The following is an 18,382-nucleotide window of genomic DNA, read 5'->3' on the forward strand; positions in this document are numbered from 1 at the left end:
TGACTCCTGTAATGTACAGGCTCAGCATCCTCCTGCTCAGTCTTGTGCAGCCTCTTTTTGATCCCTGAATCTGCATTTAGCCATTACATCATTAGAGAGAATATATAAAAATGTATACTGATGAATTTCATGTCAGAATAGGTCCGTGAGGCAGCTGAGTGCCAAAAGATTAGCAAACAGATCTGCAAGAAGGAGGAAAAAAAAGGAAAAGAGAAGATAAAAATAGATGGAGGGAACAGAAATGAAAATATTCTAATAAAGATTAATGGTTAACTGGAAGTGAGGTTTCAGATACAGTGGAGATATGTCTGTAAATTGAGACTAACAGTCTAACAACTCATATCACATAAATAGGCAGAACTAGTCTTGGTTATCATTTCCCTAAGGGGAACTTTCCTTCATGATAATATAGTATTATTTCTTGAATTTCTATTATTTCCAATAGGCACGGTTTATAAGAGTACAGGAAGTTTAAAAAGCATTTGAAAAGAATCTTCGCGATTAGAGCTGCTATGTGTGTATGAGTTTTGGGAATCTATCTCCATAAAGGAGTGTGGTTTTCTTTGATGGTCCTGCAGAGATGTTTAGACCTCCAGAGGAAAGGTTACAGCTATGTGCCAGGGAAAGTAATGTTGCCATGAGGCTAAGTGTAAGAGGAAAAGCAAAATTGCCACATCCACTTCCACAGTGGACTGTTCTGCAAAATGTGTAAAAGGAGAGAATACGGTAAAAGCCTTCAAGCCAGTTTTCATCCAGTGGGTAACATCAGGTTATCTATTTTTCTGAGCACTGGAGTACTCAGATTCATACACCTTCCTCAAATGCTTTAACTCTACTATATTCTTCCTAATGATTCAGCAAGAACCAGCAACGAAACACTTGAAACTACTAAGAAATAGACAAACATGTGCACAAGGTTCCTGAGGCTTGTGGAGAACTCTATTTGCCTGATAACTACTCAGGACCTACCACAACAGGGCAGTAGCTTCCACATACCACCCAGTTCTTGTGCTCTTTAAAATGATTTTGGACTGCAAATAAATCAAACAGCTGTGAAGATAAGACATGGAACTTTATTGGCACCTTACCATAGCAGTAGACAAAATGTTATCAACCACTTGTCCCTAAGAACAGCAGAAGTTTGGTGTGCCCTAGGAAACAGACAGCTAATCTATGCAAACAGCCTGTTGATCATTAAGAACACACTGTGGTTTAAACCCAGCTGGTAACTCAGCACCACACAGCAGCTTGCTCACTCCCTCCTTTACCACTGTGGGTGGGATGGGGAGGACAATCAGATGAATGGAAACCCCACAGGCTGAGATAAGAACAGTACAATAAGTAAAGTACAATATACTACTACTACTACTACTAATGAAATAAAAGGGGGGAGACTATAAAAGCCAAAAGGGGAAGGGAACCAAACAGTAAACAAAAGTGATGCACAATACAATTGTTCACCACCCACTGACTGATATCCAGTCTGTCCATGAGCAGTGACTGGTCCCTTCTGGATAACTCCTCCCAGTTTATACACTGGGCATGACGTGGTATGAAATACCCCTTTGGCTAGTTCAGGTCAGGTGTGCTGTCTCTGCTCCCTCCCAGTTTCCCATGAGCCTCCTCACTGGCAGAGCATGGGAGACTGAAAAGTCCTTGATCAGGATTAGTGCTGCTGAGCAACAACTAAAATATCAGTGTGTTATCAGCATTATTCTCAGACTAAAGCCAAAGCACTGCACCAGCTACTGGGATAAAAATCAGCTCTATCCAAGCCAAAACCAGGACAAAGCCACAAAACATCCGTAAGTGTCTGCAACAAGTAGACTGTAAGAGTAACAACAGAGAAAGCAAATCAGAGAATTATAGTGCCATTTCAATGCAGTAGTCATCCGTGAGCATTTCTCTACGCACTTATGTATCCAAGGACTCATAATAGTGGGGAACAAAGATTCTGGGAAAAGACTCTAGGGTGGGCAGCAGCACCACAACCCTGCTCCAGGATCTGGGACCATCTCTCCAGCTGCTGGGGATTTTAAGGAGCAACAAACCTCACAACCCTGCACCAGGACTGTGCACAATGAATCAGGATCCTTCTCCACTAGTGAACCTTCTCCCCCATGGAACAAAGATGTGCAACAAATGCCTATGCTGCTCCCCCGACTTCTCACCCCCCTCTGTACCATCCCTCCACAGGATGGAGAAATCATGCAATTCATAAAACTGTTTGCATCTGGGATTAACATGCTTTGCTATCCAAAATTCTTTAGCTTCCACATTGTCATTTGTCTTAAACGGTCACACTATGAAACAAAAACATCAATACCTGCTTCAATAACAGTGTTAAAAAGTACATTTCCATTATAAAAGTCTTGTGTAATTATTTTCCTTGCCTAGCAAATAATTCTTTCGAAAAATGGCAGAATTCAAAAAGAAAGATTTTATCTGTTAGATTTTGATCTATTCTGGCAACTGCTGAGCTATTTTCATACTTCAGAAAGAAACATCTCTGTACTAACAACTCTATCAATTAACTCAGATAGTACCAATCCTTTTACTTTGGTTTTCTTCCCATATCCCTGTGGACATACTTTTTGAGGATAACACAGCGCATTAACACAGTTTATAATAGTAAAATATTTATTGTTTCCAGAGCACTCAAATACACTATGTGGTTTTCAGAATAAAGGCTATGAGGTGATAGCTTCACTGAAGTTAACTGTAATTCATTGTGCTTTTAAGGTCAGGAGTAACTTTTCACTATGAGCCTGTGGAATAGCTTGTATGATGGGATTCTGGTCTATAAGTAAGATTCCTACAAGCTATTCCAGTTAAAATAAATAAGTACTAATGATTGCAAGGATTCTATTCTTGTCCTCCATTCCATTAGAAACCTGATGGCACAATCGCTTTTGCCTGCACTTGCTTTGCAGCAGGGTCAGCCTGGCATAACCGGAGTTACTTTCACTTGAACAAGTATAAATGGAAGCAGAGTCATGGCTAAAACCTAATATTTACTAACAGCAAACAATACGTCTTAAACAAAGCACTTTGTCAAGTCCCATAAATGTACAATATGTTATGAACTACACTTCCAAAGACAGTATGATTAAACATCCACCATCACAATGCAACGACCTAGAATTTTTATTAGGAGTAGTTATGCCTTCGAATTAAATTATAATACTGCATTTTATGGCTGTTTTTTTGCAGGCTATAGAGATCTGTTTTAAAAGGGAAATACATGATGGACTACATACTTGATTGAGAGCTAAAGTTGGATGACATTAGGGATACCTTTAATATGATGAAGAACCACATAAAGTAATAACACGGGCTATGAATAGTTTGATTTGGCTTACCTGATGCAATCCAATTTTCTGATTCTGGCTTATTCTACCACTTTGTATTTTGGTGGAAGGATATTGATGTGAAACGTAGAAACAACTGTAGCTTAGGGGAACACTGCAAACGCTACATCTGCTTCTAGTAGCAATAACTTGCAAAATTCTTTCTGAGGATAAGAACTATAATCTGTCCATAGAAATTTCCATTTTCTGTAAAGGTGTGTAGCACATTTTAATAAAGTTGTATTTTTGTAAGCCATTAAATTGGTTTTTAGTAACCTCATCCTCATTTTCAATTGAACAATTATTAAACTATAAAACAAAATTGCATGATTCCTAAAACTGTAGTCTGGAGTTTTACAGTCTGCTATAAAGCGCAGTATTATTATAATAGACTAAAGATGCTCAGGCTATTAAAACTTTTTTTTTTAAAATGAACTGTAAAATATTTTATCATTGATGAAATAATTCTAAATTATTCTGCTCTCCAGCAATGTACATGCAACAGTATTTTGGTATAATGAAAAGCATGCTAATAAAAAAATAATATAAACTGTAATTCTAATATACAAAATAAACCATTTTGCTGGCTTTCAGTAACAGAAGTTTATTATACCTGAGTTCCAACATTTAAAATGGTTTGTCAGAGTACTGATCATTAAGTGTAAGGTCCATTGCTACAGAGAGCTCCACAAGCCAAAGAGACTGAATGTTTACCAGTGTACATCTGTGTAGCTCTGATGATAACAACAGAGATGTGCTGACTTACACTGTCAGAGAATTTTAGCCTATATCTACAAATCATGACTGATCTTGCAAGGGGGCCCAATGTTCAACTAAGAAGTTCAACCAAGGCTGGTAAATGAGAACAATTTTCTACTGATTACTGATGGCTGATGTCTCATAGCAACACTGACACTAATATGATACATCTAAGCCTACAGGATATGATACTTGGCTACATCCTCAAACTGTTCCTCTGATGTTCAAAAGAGAGGCAAAAGACTCTCTGTACTTAGAAATTAATCAGATCTATTAACCAGATCCTTAGCTTCAGCAGGATTCCAACAAGCTTGAAAATTATCTATCTTGTGTGGTCCTGAAATTCTTTGGCAAAGACAGTGAAGAACCCAAGTGCAGCCTTGCTCTGAGTGGGTGCAGTCTAGATGATCATAGCACTAGTACATATGTACTCATATGCTCATTGCAAAGCAGCCTTTCAGCACTGAGATCCACTGTTTGCACAGTAACACAGATGGACTGCTGACCACTTTCCTGCCTATGGACAGCAGGATTGCCATCCTGATGAAAACCCAAACCTGTCCCTCGCTCATGGTGAGCTCACCTTCTCTGGTTCTACCTGAAAGATGCAAGAATCATGCAGTGAATGTATACAGCCTCAGGGAAATCTATACATCCACATTTTCTGAGGACCCACTCCAGTACGGTGCTGAAGCAAACAAGGATTAACTTCACTGAAATCAATGTCAAAGAAATCAGTGGACAAAGCAGTCTCTTTTTTGGTAAAATACAGCATTTTCTTCAGTGTTCCCCGAATTAAATGTTTAAGACTAAAGATGAAACTTCAAATGATCCCTGAATGTCAGACTTTTATCTGAACATGCAAAGCACACAAGACCTCTTTAGGTACAACAGAACGGCTACTGAAGCAAATTAAAGGTGCTGCTGTTTCAGAAGAAAAGCTGCCAGTAAGTGTTCTCTAAAGCACTTGTACCAGCAGGCTGACCCCATTATGTCAGGTCATCCTGGAGGTTAATTTAAATCTTTTCATACAAAACATTTAGTCAATAGTGTAATTTATTTTTTATCATCATTTTTTATTTTGTTCTGGCACAGCATGGTGAGTTTTATATTTCTGTCCATCTTTTGCCTCACACTATAACTTTCTGCATAGTAGCAATGCCCAGAGGAAGAGATCCAAGTATGACTTCTCCTAAAGGGATAAAAGCAGGCAGAGCATCTGGAAGGAGAGTGCTTGTTTTTCACACAACAAAAAAGTAACAGAAAGATCTGAGGCTGTGTAAAGGGATGGGAGAAGGAGAGTGTTAGGCACTTGGGCAAGTTAATACAGGTGCTGAGTGGATACATCAAGTTCTCTTTGCCTCTATTCCAGTGTAACATCTCAGCAGATGTACTATCCCCCTCATCAATGGCACACCTACATGCTGCCTGTGTTTCCTGCTTATATTCACCCACCACTCAATTACCTGTCCGTGAAGCTCCACACCTGCTGTGTCTTGATCCTCAGAACACCCCACTGAAGCTTTTAACCCTCTCCAAACACCTACACAGTGCTTTATAATAGTAATATTTAGCACATGGGAAGCTACATTAAATAATTATAGACAGTACTTCAAGCATCAGGTTAGCAGATCCATACACAGTGCTGAAGGCTCTGCAACAGATAGATCTGTAAGTGCAAACCACAGTCAGTCTGTGAGTCATGTTTAAGTCTTGGTCTCCTCAGAGAACAGTGAGCCCTGTTTTCATCCTAAAACTTGCCATATTAGATATGTTTGTAAAACCCCAAGTTTATGTAAAATTACATGAATTTGTGGAAGAACAGCTTGCAATATGGCCCACGTCTGTTCTAAACACTATTCTTATATGCAAATAGAGAGAATTGCCGTATTTAAGTATCCAGGTTTCACTTTTCCCCCTTGTTCCCACAAAAATGTTTGAGCTCTTCAATCCCTCTCATATTTTTTAAACTTTGCTGCTGAGAGTACAATAACATTCACATACTGGACTCGACTGAAAAGTGCTTGCCTTCAGTCTGAAGGGTCATGTATCTCAATTACGTGTGTCCGCTGCTTACACTTCTTCAAAAGCACAAAGACCTTAAATTCCCTCTGAATGCTGAACCAAGGTTAACTAGATCAAGACATTTTATAATAAATGTGGGCGAACAAAGCAGAGAACTAGCCAGGGAGTTGAATAATTTCAGTGCAGAAATTTAGACTCAAATATCCTTAACCATCTTAACTCCTATCATTTCTGTCTTGTGCAAAATGCCTCTGAAATATTACAGCAAAGCCAGTATGAAAGTCTTAAATTTCTATTTATCTCTGCTGACAATGTAGTAACAAGTGGTCTAATCTACTCTAATCTATCACTTGAAGTTTATTTCATTACCATCTTTCAGCTTCATGTATGTCCTAAATGCAGAAGCAGCATTTTTCTTGAAGAATACATGGTGTGAGTACACATCCAAACTCATTCTTTTGCCCCTTTCAAATAATCCAACCTGACAGTTCAAGAAGCGGTGATAGAACGTGAGACTGAAAGACCATAACGATTTCTTGACTGGTGTACTGAGCACAAGCCACGTTCAAGAATGAAGGATAAACAAATATGTCAGTTCAACAGAAAACGTTAGAGTAAAGCTATCACAAAAAAGATAGGACTGGCAATTACTTAATAAAATCTGCCTGCACAAGGAGCATACTATCAGCATTCATCTTCCTTTTTGTTCATAACATTTAATAAATTATTTGTATGTGGTTCTAAGGATGCTTTGCAAGATGTCAAACACTTCAAAAAAATACTTGAATTTAGCATTTAGAAAAAAACAAACCACTATATATTCTCCCTGTTTGACAAACTTCGTCAAAAAACAGTTTCGTAAAAGAGTTTCTAGGATGCTTGAAAAAGTTAAGCATCTTCGTGGCAAAGACGGAATGCTGATTTAATTTAGGAATAGAAAGAGTGTATTACACAAATCCATGCATGTAAACATAAAATAAGCATACATCAGAAATCAACATTTCTCCGTATCAATATGAAATAAGAAGATGCCCCCATGAGAAAAGAACTGGAATTCTTTTAGCAATGGTAGGTGGGAACGAAGAACCATTTCTGAACTGCACCAATGAAATGAAAATTATGGTTTTGTTTCAATTTTGTTTGTCCAAATCTACAATAAGGATTCAAAATATTGAGTACAGGGAAACAAAGAGTAACAAAACAAAGCAAACAGTATTGCATATTTTGTTTAAGCATTCACGATCCTTCCCGTGTTTGCATGTGTGTAGAACAAGGCACAGCAACAAAACCATTAGTGCATTCTTGCTTTTCATACAACCATTTTGAACAAGTCAGAAAAAAAAGCATCAAAATTTGCTCAGCCAGGGACACTCTTGACAGATTGGGTTAGTGCCCTGTATTTTACAGCCCCAGGAGGTTAGTATTTCTTCATTTCTATGGCAATTTATACTGATCAATCACTTCCTATTCTTTCTTCCTTTACTGTGTTTTTAAACCCACTAACTAGGATGTGCAGCCTTGTAGCATCCCAGTGATCATTTCCTTTTCCCCTCTCTGCCATTGTCTTTTTGTGCTGAGACTAATGCTTTTAATTCTACTTTTCACTGTTTTGGCTATATTGCCTTTTTGAAACCTTTCAGCTCAACTGCTAAGCATATAACAAAGCCCTTCAGATTACTTCTGGTCACACTGGTTCATGTTCTGAGAATACTACAAAGGCATATTTTTCATGGGAGGAGAGCCTTGGAATGAATACCCTTCTCCAAGTGCGATATGAAAGCTCTAGTTCCTTTGTAAAATTTGCATTGAGTTTTAAGTCTCACACGCAAAGTGGCACCATACTGTCCAACAAACACAGGTTTCCTTTTAAAAAAAGTGTGGGCTCGTTTTGGCTCTATTTGTAAGTTGGTGTTTTTTGAAGAATGCATTAAAATAGAAGAGCTTTGTTCTTCGTGTTTCAATTCTGACACAAGGACGTAGCGAGCACCAGAACCCTGAGCTTCACAGGAATGAAACTGCTTGATTCACCTAACTTCAGTGACTTTTTAGTGCAGACTTACCTACAGTTTTTACAAAACAGCAGAGATCATTTATTTAAAGCAAGCTCTTTTCCCGACAGACAGTTACTTCTTGTGTTGAATATAGCAGGGGTACACTGGAAGTCATAACACAGCTTTAAACCAGTACTGATAACCTCACGTTGGATGGAACTTAAAAATGCCAAAATAACATGCATAAAGATGGAATAATTGTATTAATTTTCAAAACACTGGGAAAGCTATTCAAGGTTGACGAACATTTGCAAATCGAACTGAATCCAATGGGATTTTTGATCACTTGTCATTTCTTCAGCTCATTATTTATTAGCTGTACTTTGGTAGCATCTGGAGGCCTCACTCTACAGGGGACTGCACAAACATTGAAGGAAAATGCGATCTCTCTCATAAAACAACTTTTGAATATAACATGAAGTGAATTAATAATATCCCATCAAGGTCTTGCTTTAAATGCAAGATATTCCAGGTCTCAGGTTTAAAAGGTTACATTTCTTCTAGCATATTCCATCTGTATAGAAATATATGCCTACATCTATTTCCTTCTCATCAATAACTTACAAAGCTTAACTAATAATGAATGCACAGTATGAAAAAAAGAATTAAACCAGAAAGACCTGAACTCAACACCATCTACCATTAACCCCCTATGCTTTGTGACTCTTTAATGCCTCTGAAAAATGTTAATTCATACGTGGTTACCAATTGAAAATAAAGGTAGAAACTAGAAAAGGATGAAGGCGAGAAATTTGTGCAGGAAAAATTTAGAAGCAAAATACATTTCTGAGGAATAAAAACAGTCCATTTTAGTGAACATGGGAAGTATGATATAGTTTAATATGAAGAATACAAAACCAATTTTTTGTAAGTTAAATACTAATGCTACAGTGTGGAAGAGTGTGGGAATCTGGAAAATCAGTATCTTAATATAGATGAGACCTTAAACTCAGACACTTTCATTTGTGTCACATGGCGATTCTCCTTCTGTAAAGACAAAAATAAACAGGGCAAGCTGATCTATCTCTGACCTGATTTTTCATTTAAACTACCAGTAGGTTTTATAACCCCAGCTTCTAATCTGGCCAAAGAATGTTTTCATCTTACATTTCGTGTTGCCTCTTTCCTGCATTCATTTTGCAGTTGTTTCCTGCTGAAGTTCAACCTTCTAAAAGCTGCATATACTTCCTTAAATCCAGAATCAAATATGCACTATGTATAGCCTAACTGAAGTCTCAAAGAAAATCGCTACAGCCATTGGCCAAAATCACATCATGACCGTGACCCCAGTTCAGGAAAGCACCGATCCAAAACAGCTTCTGTCTTCGTCCAGCTTCTTCACCATGTAGTTTGTAGGACCACATATTCTCTAATATCCAGACCTACTCAGCAAAAAAACCTCTTAAGTTTACTGCCAGTAAAGTAAGAAAGAAGGCAGAAGGACATGCTAGCTGACATTAAGAGTTCCCTCTGAATTTGTATTACTCGGGGGATTAATTTAATCTGACATATCCTGGCAGGGTTTGGAGAGTGCACATTCATATCCAAACCTGAGATAACAAATTAAATACTAGGCTCTGTTTCTGAGCCAGAGAGGCAATAAAGTCCATTTTGAAATACTTGTGTTTCTGATTCAAAGTAAGTGTGTCTGATAATTTACAATATATCCACCTTGTAACTACACCATGGGAATAAACAAATATTCCAGTTTAAGCAGGCATCTATTTATGCAGCAGCTTCGTATATGTATCCATGAAAAACTTTCATTTATGCAGCGCACCAAGTACAAGACTCCCTTACCTGCAGGTTTGCACATGCTGGTGAATCGTTGTGGGTGGGAATTTCATTGTTGGTGGTCTCTGAACCTGTGTTTTTAAGTCTGGAAGCTGTTGTAGTTGTGGCTGTAGTGGTCTGTACTGGTACGATTGGCTGCCACACGTTCACATCAGTCCCATTGCCGAATGCCTGAATTGCGTTTTCTGTAGAAATAAATTACAGGCAATTTTCCATTTCTAAACAAATGGCAGAAAGCAGAACTGACTTTTTATATTACTATTGCATTGAAAAATGTGTATTTATAGAAACTCAATTTTTATGCTGAAGAATGTATCTTAATTCTGAACATATCAGAAGCAAACTGAGAGTCTGGGGTTGCATAATTATGTGGTGCAAACTCTTCTTTGTAATGTTCCCAGTAATTCTTGACAGAAGCTCTAGGAAAGCCTCAAAAATTTACTTTAAAGGTATAAAATACAGTTTGAACATTTCAGCTTAAGTCAGGCAGGTGATATTATATAGCAAATTAAAAACAGAGAGCTGGCAAAATATTAGTTTATTTCTACAGCTTGCCATAGTAAAACTAATATGCCTAAAACGATGAAATTGTTTAAGACAATCTTTTCCTTACAGTTTTCAATCAAAATCTGCATAATTAGGTGAGGGAAGCATGCCTGAACTAAAACTTTAGAATATAAAAGTTAAAAAGCTTATCACAGTTTCAAGGGATTAAAGAGTGTGTTTATGGCAAGAGTAAATTGGTTGGGGTTTTTTATAAACAAATAGAAAAAAATTTTAATCAGGTCTTCGGGGATTCAACATGGATTTAGGGATTTCTTATTTCAGGTTCTTTATACAAGAAATCAAACAATTTCACTGGGGACTAATATGTGGAAGTTATTAATACTTCTTCTCTGTGGTATTCCTTGCCTTACAAGAACTAAATGTAAATTATTTTATGAAAAAAAAGATGCATTTTATAGTCATATTGGTTCTTAGAACTCCAACATGCAAAGGAAAGAATTTGTAAAAGGCACCACAATCATCTGGGTTGATGGAGTCAAAGTCAGAAGAATGGAACAATAGTTTTCTTTGTTTTACCTGAATAAGCAATATATAAAGCAATATTTTCCTGTGATTTCTTAAACTAACAGTAACTCTTTGTTTCCATTACTGCAAGAAGGATCACAGAAATATATGAAATTCTTCCAGTTTTGACAGGAAAATAAGTTATCTTTAATTATTTCACAGAATCATACTCGACGATTGTTATGAGTCTCTCCCATCTTTCTTATAACTCCCCTTTAAGTACTTAAAGGCCACAATAAAGTCTCCCTGGAGCCTTCTTTCAGGCTGAACAACCCCAACTCTCTCATAGGAGAAATGTTCCATCCCTCCTTGTATTTTCGTGATATTTCAAACATAGAAATTGTATCTGAAATACCATATTTCAGGTATGTTTCAAAAAACATCAGAAGAGTAAGGAGGTGCTTGAAATGTCTAACTGCTCCAGCAAAGTTCCCTTCAATCATTTTTGTTAACTAACTCACTGCTTTATGCTTTTCCTCCTACTTGGCAATTCTTTTTACTTCAGTATAAGGCAGGGGTGAACAAATCCTTTGAACAGATAGGTATATACCTAATCCAATTCAGTTCAGCAGGAATTCTAGAGTATGTAACTGAATGTCAGGGCATTCACTTTCAGAACAGCTAAAATAAAGTCTTAGGATGGATTTCCAGAATTTAAGATTGGCCAAACCCTAACTGGAGAGGCAGTAATTAGGATCACTGTAATATTACCAATAAACTTGCATAATCCAATAAAGAGAATAAAAGTGCAAGCAAGGTAATACACAACCCCAAATCTTAGGGTAGTATATATCTTATTTGGAGTCTATTAATTTGGATTTCTTAGCTTTTTTGAGATTGCACCAATTTCACAGTTCTGCTATAAACCCATATGCTGCAGGACAATGCTGAGTTAAAGAAACTTTATCTAATACATGCAAAAAAGAAAACAATGCAACATTTGTCTTTTTTAGGAACTGATTACTAAAAGACTGGAATTTTCATTTGTATTTGCATATCCACCTTCTGAAATGAAAAATTCCACTCTATTTTCAACTTAACATCTGTTGGCAAAAGGCTTTTCAAAGCTACACTTGAACTTCTAGGTAAGTGCATACAGAGGTTCAAGAAAGACCAGGATTTCAGGTGTGTATGTGGGACACGGTAAACTCAGTTTGATATCCCAGCTCCACACCACACATGGTATGAACGTGACCTTAGATCTCCTGCTTCCTGAGTCACCTAGACCTTGGGATACAGCCTCTCCTATTCGACCTTGCATCAATAACCCAAATCACTGGTTTATTTTCCATTTTGAAGGGGAATTATACTTAAGTAAAACAGACTAGCAAGAAGTTGCTGGTTTTATTATTTGTGGGAAAACAATTTTTGTTTTGTCTGAAAAAAACTGTGAGGAATATAAATCTCATCCAATAAACAAATGATATTTTCTCCAGGACCTGGAAAGCCCATTAATGACAATGACAAAAAAAAAATTGGAACTTTTCCCATTATCTGAAAGCTACAAAAATTTGTATTAAACCAGAACATCTTTAATTTCTTCCCGAAGAAGATATCTCTTACAGTTAGGATGACTATAATTTGTCTCACGGTAACCTCTAATGTCTTCGATTTGTCTTCATTAATGCTTTTATACCAATACCAAACGAAAGGACAAGGGACAGCTCTGTCTTTATGTTCTAAAAGGAACCTGTAACATTTCAGCAATTAATACATTCACAAATGAATAAAACCTGATATATTACAATATAGATATAAATGGCAGCTCCATTAGGTTTGAAGGTCTGATACAAGCCACAGTCCTGAGCTGTTTCCTGGGATTTTTTTGTTAAATGATCTTGGGTAATTGATTCATTCTTCCAAAGCTTAATAAATAGTGTATCAAACAGCAACTTAAAACACTCACTCTTTGAATGCAAAGCTCCCCTTGTCTTCACAACAGTGCTGCCTGTTGAGAAGCTACCAATGGAGATTTTCAGACCCTATAATAAAATACAGACTGAACCCTGCATTAGCAGCATTAGCTCAAGTACATAGGGCTGGATGGGACAGCCTGGATCACTGAGTTCATTTCCTATTTTTTTTAAAGCCATGATGCATGCTACTTCAATGAAATATGACTTTTAAAACCAGAAGAATACTTTACCCTCAAAAATCCTGCTGAGGCCAATTCCTTAACTTTAGTCTGATGGTTAAAAAATTTCCTATTTTGAGCCTAAATATGTATGGCCAATATCTTCCTTTTCAATCCTGTGCCAACACTGTTCTCTAGGTTAAGTAATTCTATTCCCTCCCTGGGCTTGCCCCTCTAATGCAATTGCAAAGGACAATCACACATCCTTTCAACTTCTGTTCTGCTAGGCTAGGGAAGCCAAGCTCTTTTGGCCTCCTCATTTATCTGAAATTAAAACTCTGATGCACACTCCACATCATCCAATTATGCTGCTCCAGGCAGACAGGAAATTTGAAAAGAGAACCTGCCAAAATCGACTCCATTGAGCCATTCTGAAATTTATAATAGATCCTAATTTGGAAGTCAGCTTGACGGAAGAAAAGTCAATAACTTAACAAAATCTTTACAATAGGTACCATCCAGACTTCTGTTAAAACCGAGCACTTTGAGATCGAGTAGCCTAAAAAACATGAAGCTTGGCTATAAATTGCAAGCACAATCCAATTTATACTTACCTACAGCAAATCCTTCATATCATAAACTACATGTCTTTTTTATATGAAGATCTTAAATTATACAGAAGCCCCTCAGGTGTTGCAATCTTTTGGTACAGATTGCCTGACTGTTAGGGTCCAAATATGATCTGTGATGTAAACATATTTCTCTATGATAGCACTTTGTTATTTGGATTTTTTTCCAAGAGCTTCTCATGTTTGCAATCTTGGCCATAAACCACAGTATCAGGCATATTTGCTCGTCTGTTTAATTCTTACACCTACAACAGAAGCATGCTCCCAAAGTGCAAAGAGATGGCTTTGGGGTACCATAACATACTTAAACAGTAGATATTCCAGAAAACATCCAAAACCACATTTAAAGACATCCAATTTTGTACTCACTAAGGCATGTATTGTCCTGGAAGAAATTCAGGAATTTCAGGCATTCATCTATGTCATTACCGCTGTTGCTGCAGTCACACCATGGGGCAACACTGAGACTATTTGAGTCTATGTAGTTTGGTGTCATCACCGTGCCTAGTAATTAAGAGAGAAGAATGGTACTGTGAGCAACTTTGTACTAGAATATTCTTTCAAGAAGACAGCAAACAGCACATGGTATAAGTCATGTACCCAGAGCTGGATTCACAATGCAGTGCTCTAACTTCCAGACTTAACAGTTCCTGGCCCCTTTTGCTCTTTGACACCCAGCCTTGTGCCATACTTCACACCCGCCGTTTCTTAAATGCAACCACTTTAGGGACCGGAACATGATTCTCACATTAAAGTCCCATTCCTTTCCTCCAGAAAGGATTATATTGCATTCCCACAGACAGCTCCATCAGCAGAACTGGCATGTGGAAAACCATGGCACAGGGGAAGGCTGGACTGGGAGACAGTGGGAACTTCTTAAAAAGGCTGTGCTGCCAAAATCAAACATATGTGGACCTGCACACTGAGTTGCATTCTAAAAATCCAATTTTTATTCCTTGCTTGTGTTCTTTTCCCATTTTGGTTCTGCCTGCAAATAAATGGCTGAAACCATTACTGTTAATCTTGCTGTGTCACTGCTTTTTCAGTACGGTGACTGCTTCTTAAACATTGCCAACAACTTGCAACCACAGGTTCATTCTAACTCTATTACAAATTCGTGGGTAAATATTCTCACATGTGTCAGCTCAAGGATACCAAGAATGAGATGAAACCAAAAAAATCCATTTTGTGTCCTAAAAGATGAATAGTAACTGTTCGTCACTCATCTGGATCAGCACTTATTCAAACCAGTAGTCCCACTCAAGGCACTGCCCCAGGTGGTGCCAGATTTCCAGCTTCCCCAAGGATTGAGAAATTTGGACCTTTATTTTACAGAAAACAGGAAAAATTAAATAAAAAGGGGTTGGTATTCCGGACTGGTCCTGGTGACAGTGGCTTCAGGAAACACGTTCCTCACTTGGTAATCCACAATTCTAAGACAGGTTATATATCATGAGGAAATGTGATCACATCTCCTCCAAACTGACATCAAAGTAGTCATTAAGAAGATAGAACAGATGAAGCATAAATATCAGAGACCCAACATGTACACTAGCAGAGAAAATTTGGTCCATAGGTCTAGGGTCCAAGGGCCTGCAATAACACACAGAAAAGGGCTATCAAACAAAGCTAAAAAAAAAAAGGAATATTAGAAGTGACATAAATCACAGGATGATGTAAAATAGCCTTTCAGTCACCAAGCAGCACTGGGAATGGAACAAATCAACACGCAAACTGCCTTATCCATGACCTGGGAGACAAAGGAGAAGAAACATTAAGGGCTGTCCTGAGAATGGCAGAAATGTATGTGAAAATGAGTGCAGTCCCACTGCCAAACTCACAAAAAGCATCATTTGTCTTGGTTTGGGATGCTCTTTAATTAGAATGCAATCCCATACCTTTATCTACTTTCAGCTTTTAACCTACGGTTGCAGTAATAATTGCTCAAATTCTGCGTGAGATTAGCACATGAGAAATTGCACAGTTCAAAACATATTTAATAGAGGTAGTGAATTTAGTAAAATAGCCAAATAGCATTTGCACCATTAATGAAAACTTGACCACAGATAAATAAGATGAATTATGTTAAATTAAAATAAAACATATGGAAACATCTGTCTGTTTGATGGTTCAGTACAACTACTTCAACCATGTGATGTGATCTGAAAAGAAGTGAGAGGAAACAAAAATCCAGAGGATTCTGCAAATGCAAAGAAAACAGCAGTCTTCAAAAAACCCAAAATCCAAGTAGTAAATGCTGAGTAAAGGGTTAAAAACCCAAAAAACGTATTGAGGAAATTAGAAAGGTCACTGAGGTAAGACTGTCTTATCACAAAGAGGGTAACAAGGTAATTAAATGGGTCAAGACAGGGGCTGAAAGTGTAACAGACACTAAAGTATGATTACGGTTGATGAATACAGGACAGACAGGACAAGGAACATGTTTGCAGAGAACACAAACTGTACATCCAGCAAAAACAGAGTGGCTGAAAGAGCAGCTAGTAGAAAATCAGTCTGTCATTTAAACCTGGGGGCAGATGTGAACCCAAGCGGATTATGTGCTTGGTTTCCTGGGGTGGATTTCCTTTTTTTCCCTGCAATGCCTGTGCCTCCCTCCTCCACTCCCCCCTGCTAGCTGGCATCTTGGAAATTCTGCTGAAGGACACTAACGGATCACAAAAAACCATGGTGGCTGGCAGTAAAATAGGACATGCTGGGTTTTCTGTGTTCTATCTATCAAACAGTACTGTGATCGTCTCAGCAGCAGGCAGTCAGGTATCTGTATTTTAGACAAAAGCAGAATAGACCTGAATGCAACCAAAAGGGTCCTTAAATTAGGGTCAGTCAAGAATAAGGAGATGCATGGTGAGTCCAGGAGGGGAGTGTGACCAGAATTCCTTTGGGCCAAAGCAACTCTAGCTTATTCACATGAACCCTCATGGAATTCCTAGAATCCCAGCGAAATTAGATGGATTTTAATGCAGACAAGGGGAAACATGCCAGAAACTGAACGCTAAAGTGGGGTCTTGGAATCAGGAATCAGAGCAATACCTAACGGATGTGGGAGTACAGACAGGTCCAGATGGCCTGAGAAGGCTGTAACCAAAGCATTGAATCTCAAACATGGCTATCTCCAGCCTTTTTTACATTTAATAATTTCTACATTTTTCCTTTTTTAAAAATATTGATTTATCCCTATTATGACAAAAAAGAAACACAAAGTGATGAATTAAGATTTTCAAAATTCCTGTAAAATACACAAATCTTTAAAATTATATATATATCATATATATAATACATATGTTATTCTATATATAATATATATGACACACTGATGCAAACCTTAAAGCACCCTTTACAGATTGTTATCCACTTAAACTGATAAAGCAGCTCATACAAAAACTGTGCCTGACTCTATTTCCACTTAAGTTACTTATTCCAGGTTAAATTCCACTGATTTCAGGGAATTAACTCTGATTTACATCACTGTATGCAACAGCAGAATCACATTCACTGTACCTTCCACAGAGAATCCTCAATTTCCTGAACAAACTCTATGGAGGTGTAATTTTTGCTACATTTAATGACATGGCTAACTGAAATAATATTTTATTTTAATGAACAATATTTTATCTTAATTAAAACACCTGGAGATCCTCAAGTTTTGATGAATGACTGGATCTGTAACAGCTTCTTACCCACAATCTGTCTCTTCTTCCTGTACCTTATATATATATTAAGCAGACATTTAGACCTCTGTCTTCTATCTCAGTATGTTACCAATTTGATGATCTTCACATAATTTACTCCACCTTTACATCACATTGATACCAGAAGCAGGAATTTAATATTTCAGCACAAAAGGGACATGGAACTGTTGGAACAAGTCCAGAGGAGGCCACGAGGATGATCAGGGGACTGGAGCACCTCCCGTATGAAGACAGGCTGAGAAAGTTGGGGCTGTTCAGCCTGGAGAAGAGAAGGCTGCGTGGAGACCTCATAGCAGCCTTCCAGTATCTGAAGGGGGCCTACAGGGATGCTGGGGAGGGACCCTTCATTAGGGACTGTAGTGATAGGACAAGGGGTAACGGGTTAAAACTTAAACAGCAGAGGTTTAGATTGGATATAAGAAATTCTTTACTGTTAGGGTGGTGAGGCAATGGAAATGGTTGCCCAGGGAAGTTGTGAATGCTCCATCCCTGGCAGTGCTCAAGTCCACATTGGAAGAAGCCTTGGGTGATATGGTTTAGTGTGAGGTGTCCCTGGCCATGGCAGGGGGTTGGAACTGGATGAACTTAAGATCCTTTCCAACCCTAACTGTTCTACGATTCTATGAATGTTTGGTAATTTTCTTGGTTTATGAGAATTACTACCCAGAAGTAACACTTGTAACACTAGTCACTTCTATCATTTTGCATGTGTCTAGGGGCTAGCAGGAAGGAAGAAAAGTGTTTGTCTTTTCCCTTTGAAAATCAGATCTCCTTTTGATTTCAAATCCTCAGGGATCCATTCTACATCTCAGATGTGTGACAGTGCTTTGCAGCATGGTCATCCACAGTAACACAAAACGATAGGAACTGGGTCATCCTTGGGGTTAAATTGAAAAATGGATCCAACAAAACTGTCAGC

The 18,382-nt window shown here is 37.9% G+C and overlaps 1 protein-coding gene across 1 annotated transcript in view; it reads right to left on the reverse strand.

Moving 5' to 3' along the window:
• The window catches only part of GFRA1 (GDNF family receptor alpha 1), a 136,321-nt gene that overhangs the window by 17,056 nt on the left and 100,883 nt on the right, over positions 1-18,382 (reverse strand). Inside the window, 2 exon segments of the mRNA XM_034061982.1 lie at positions 9,986-10,164; positions 14,123-14,257. Of these exon segments, the coding sequence (XP_033917873.1) occupies positions 9,986-10,164; positions 14,123-14,257 (314 nt within the window).

The sequence above is a fragment of the Melopsittacus undulatus genome, chromosome 4 (genome assembly GCF_012275295.1).
Source record: "Melopsittacus undulatus isolate bMelUnd1 chromosome 4, bMelUnd1.mat.Z, whole genome shotgun sequence".
Classification (NCBI taxonomy): domain Eukaryota; kingdom Metazoa; phylum Chordata; class Aves; order Psittaciformes; family Psittaculidae; genus Melopsittacus; species Melopsittacus undulatus.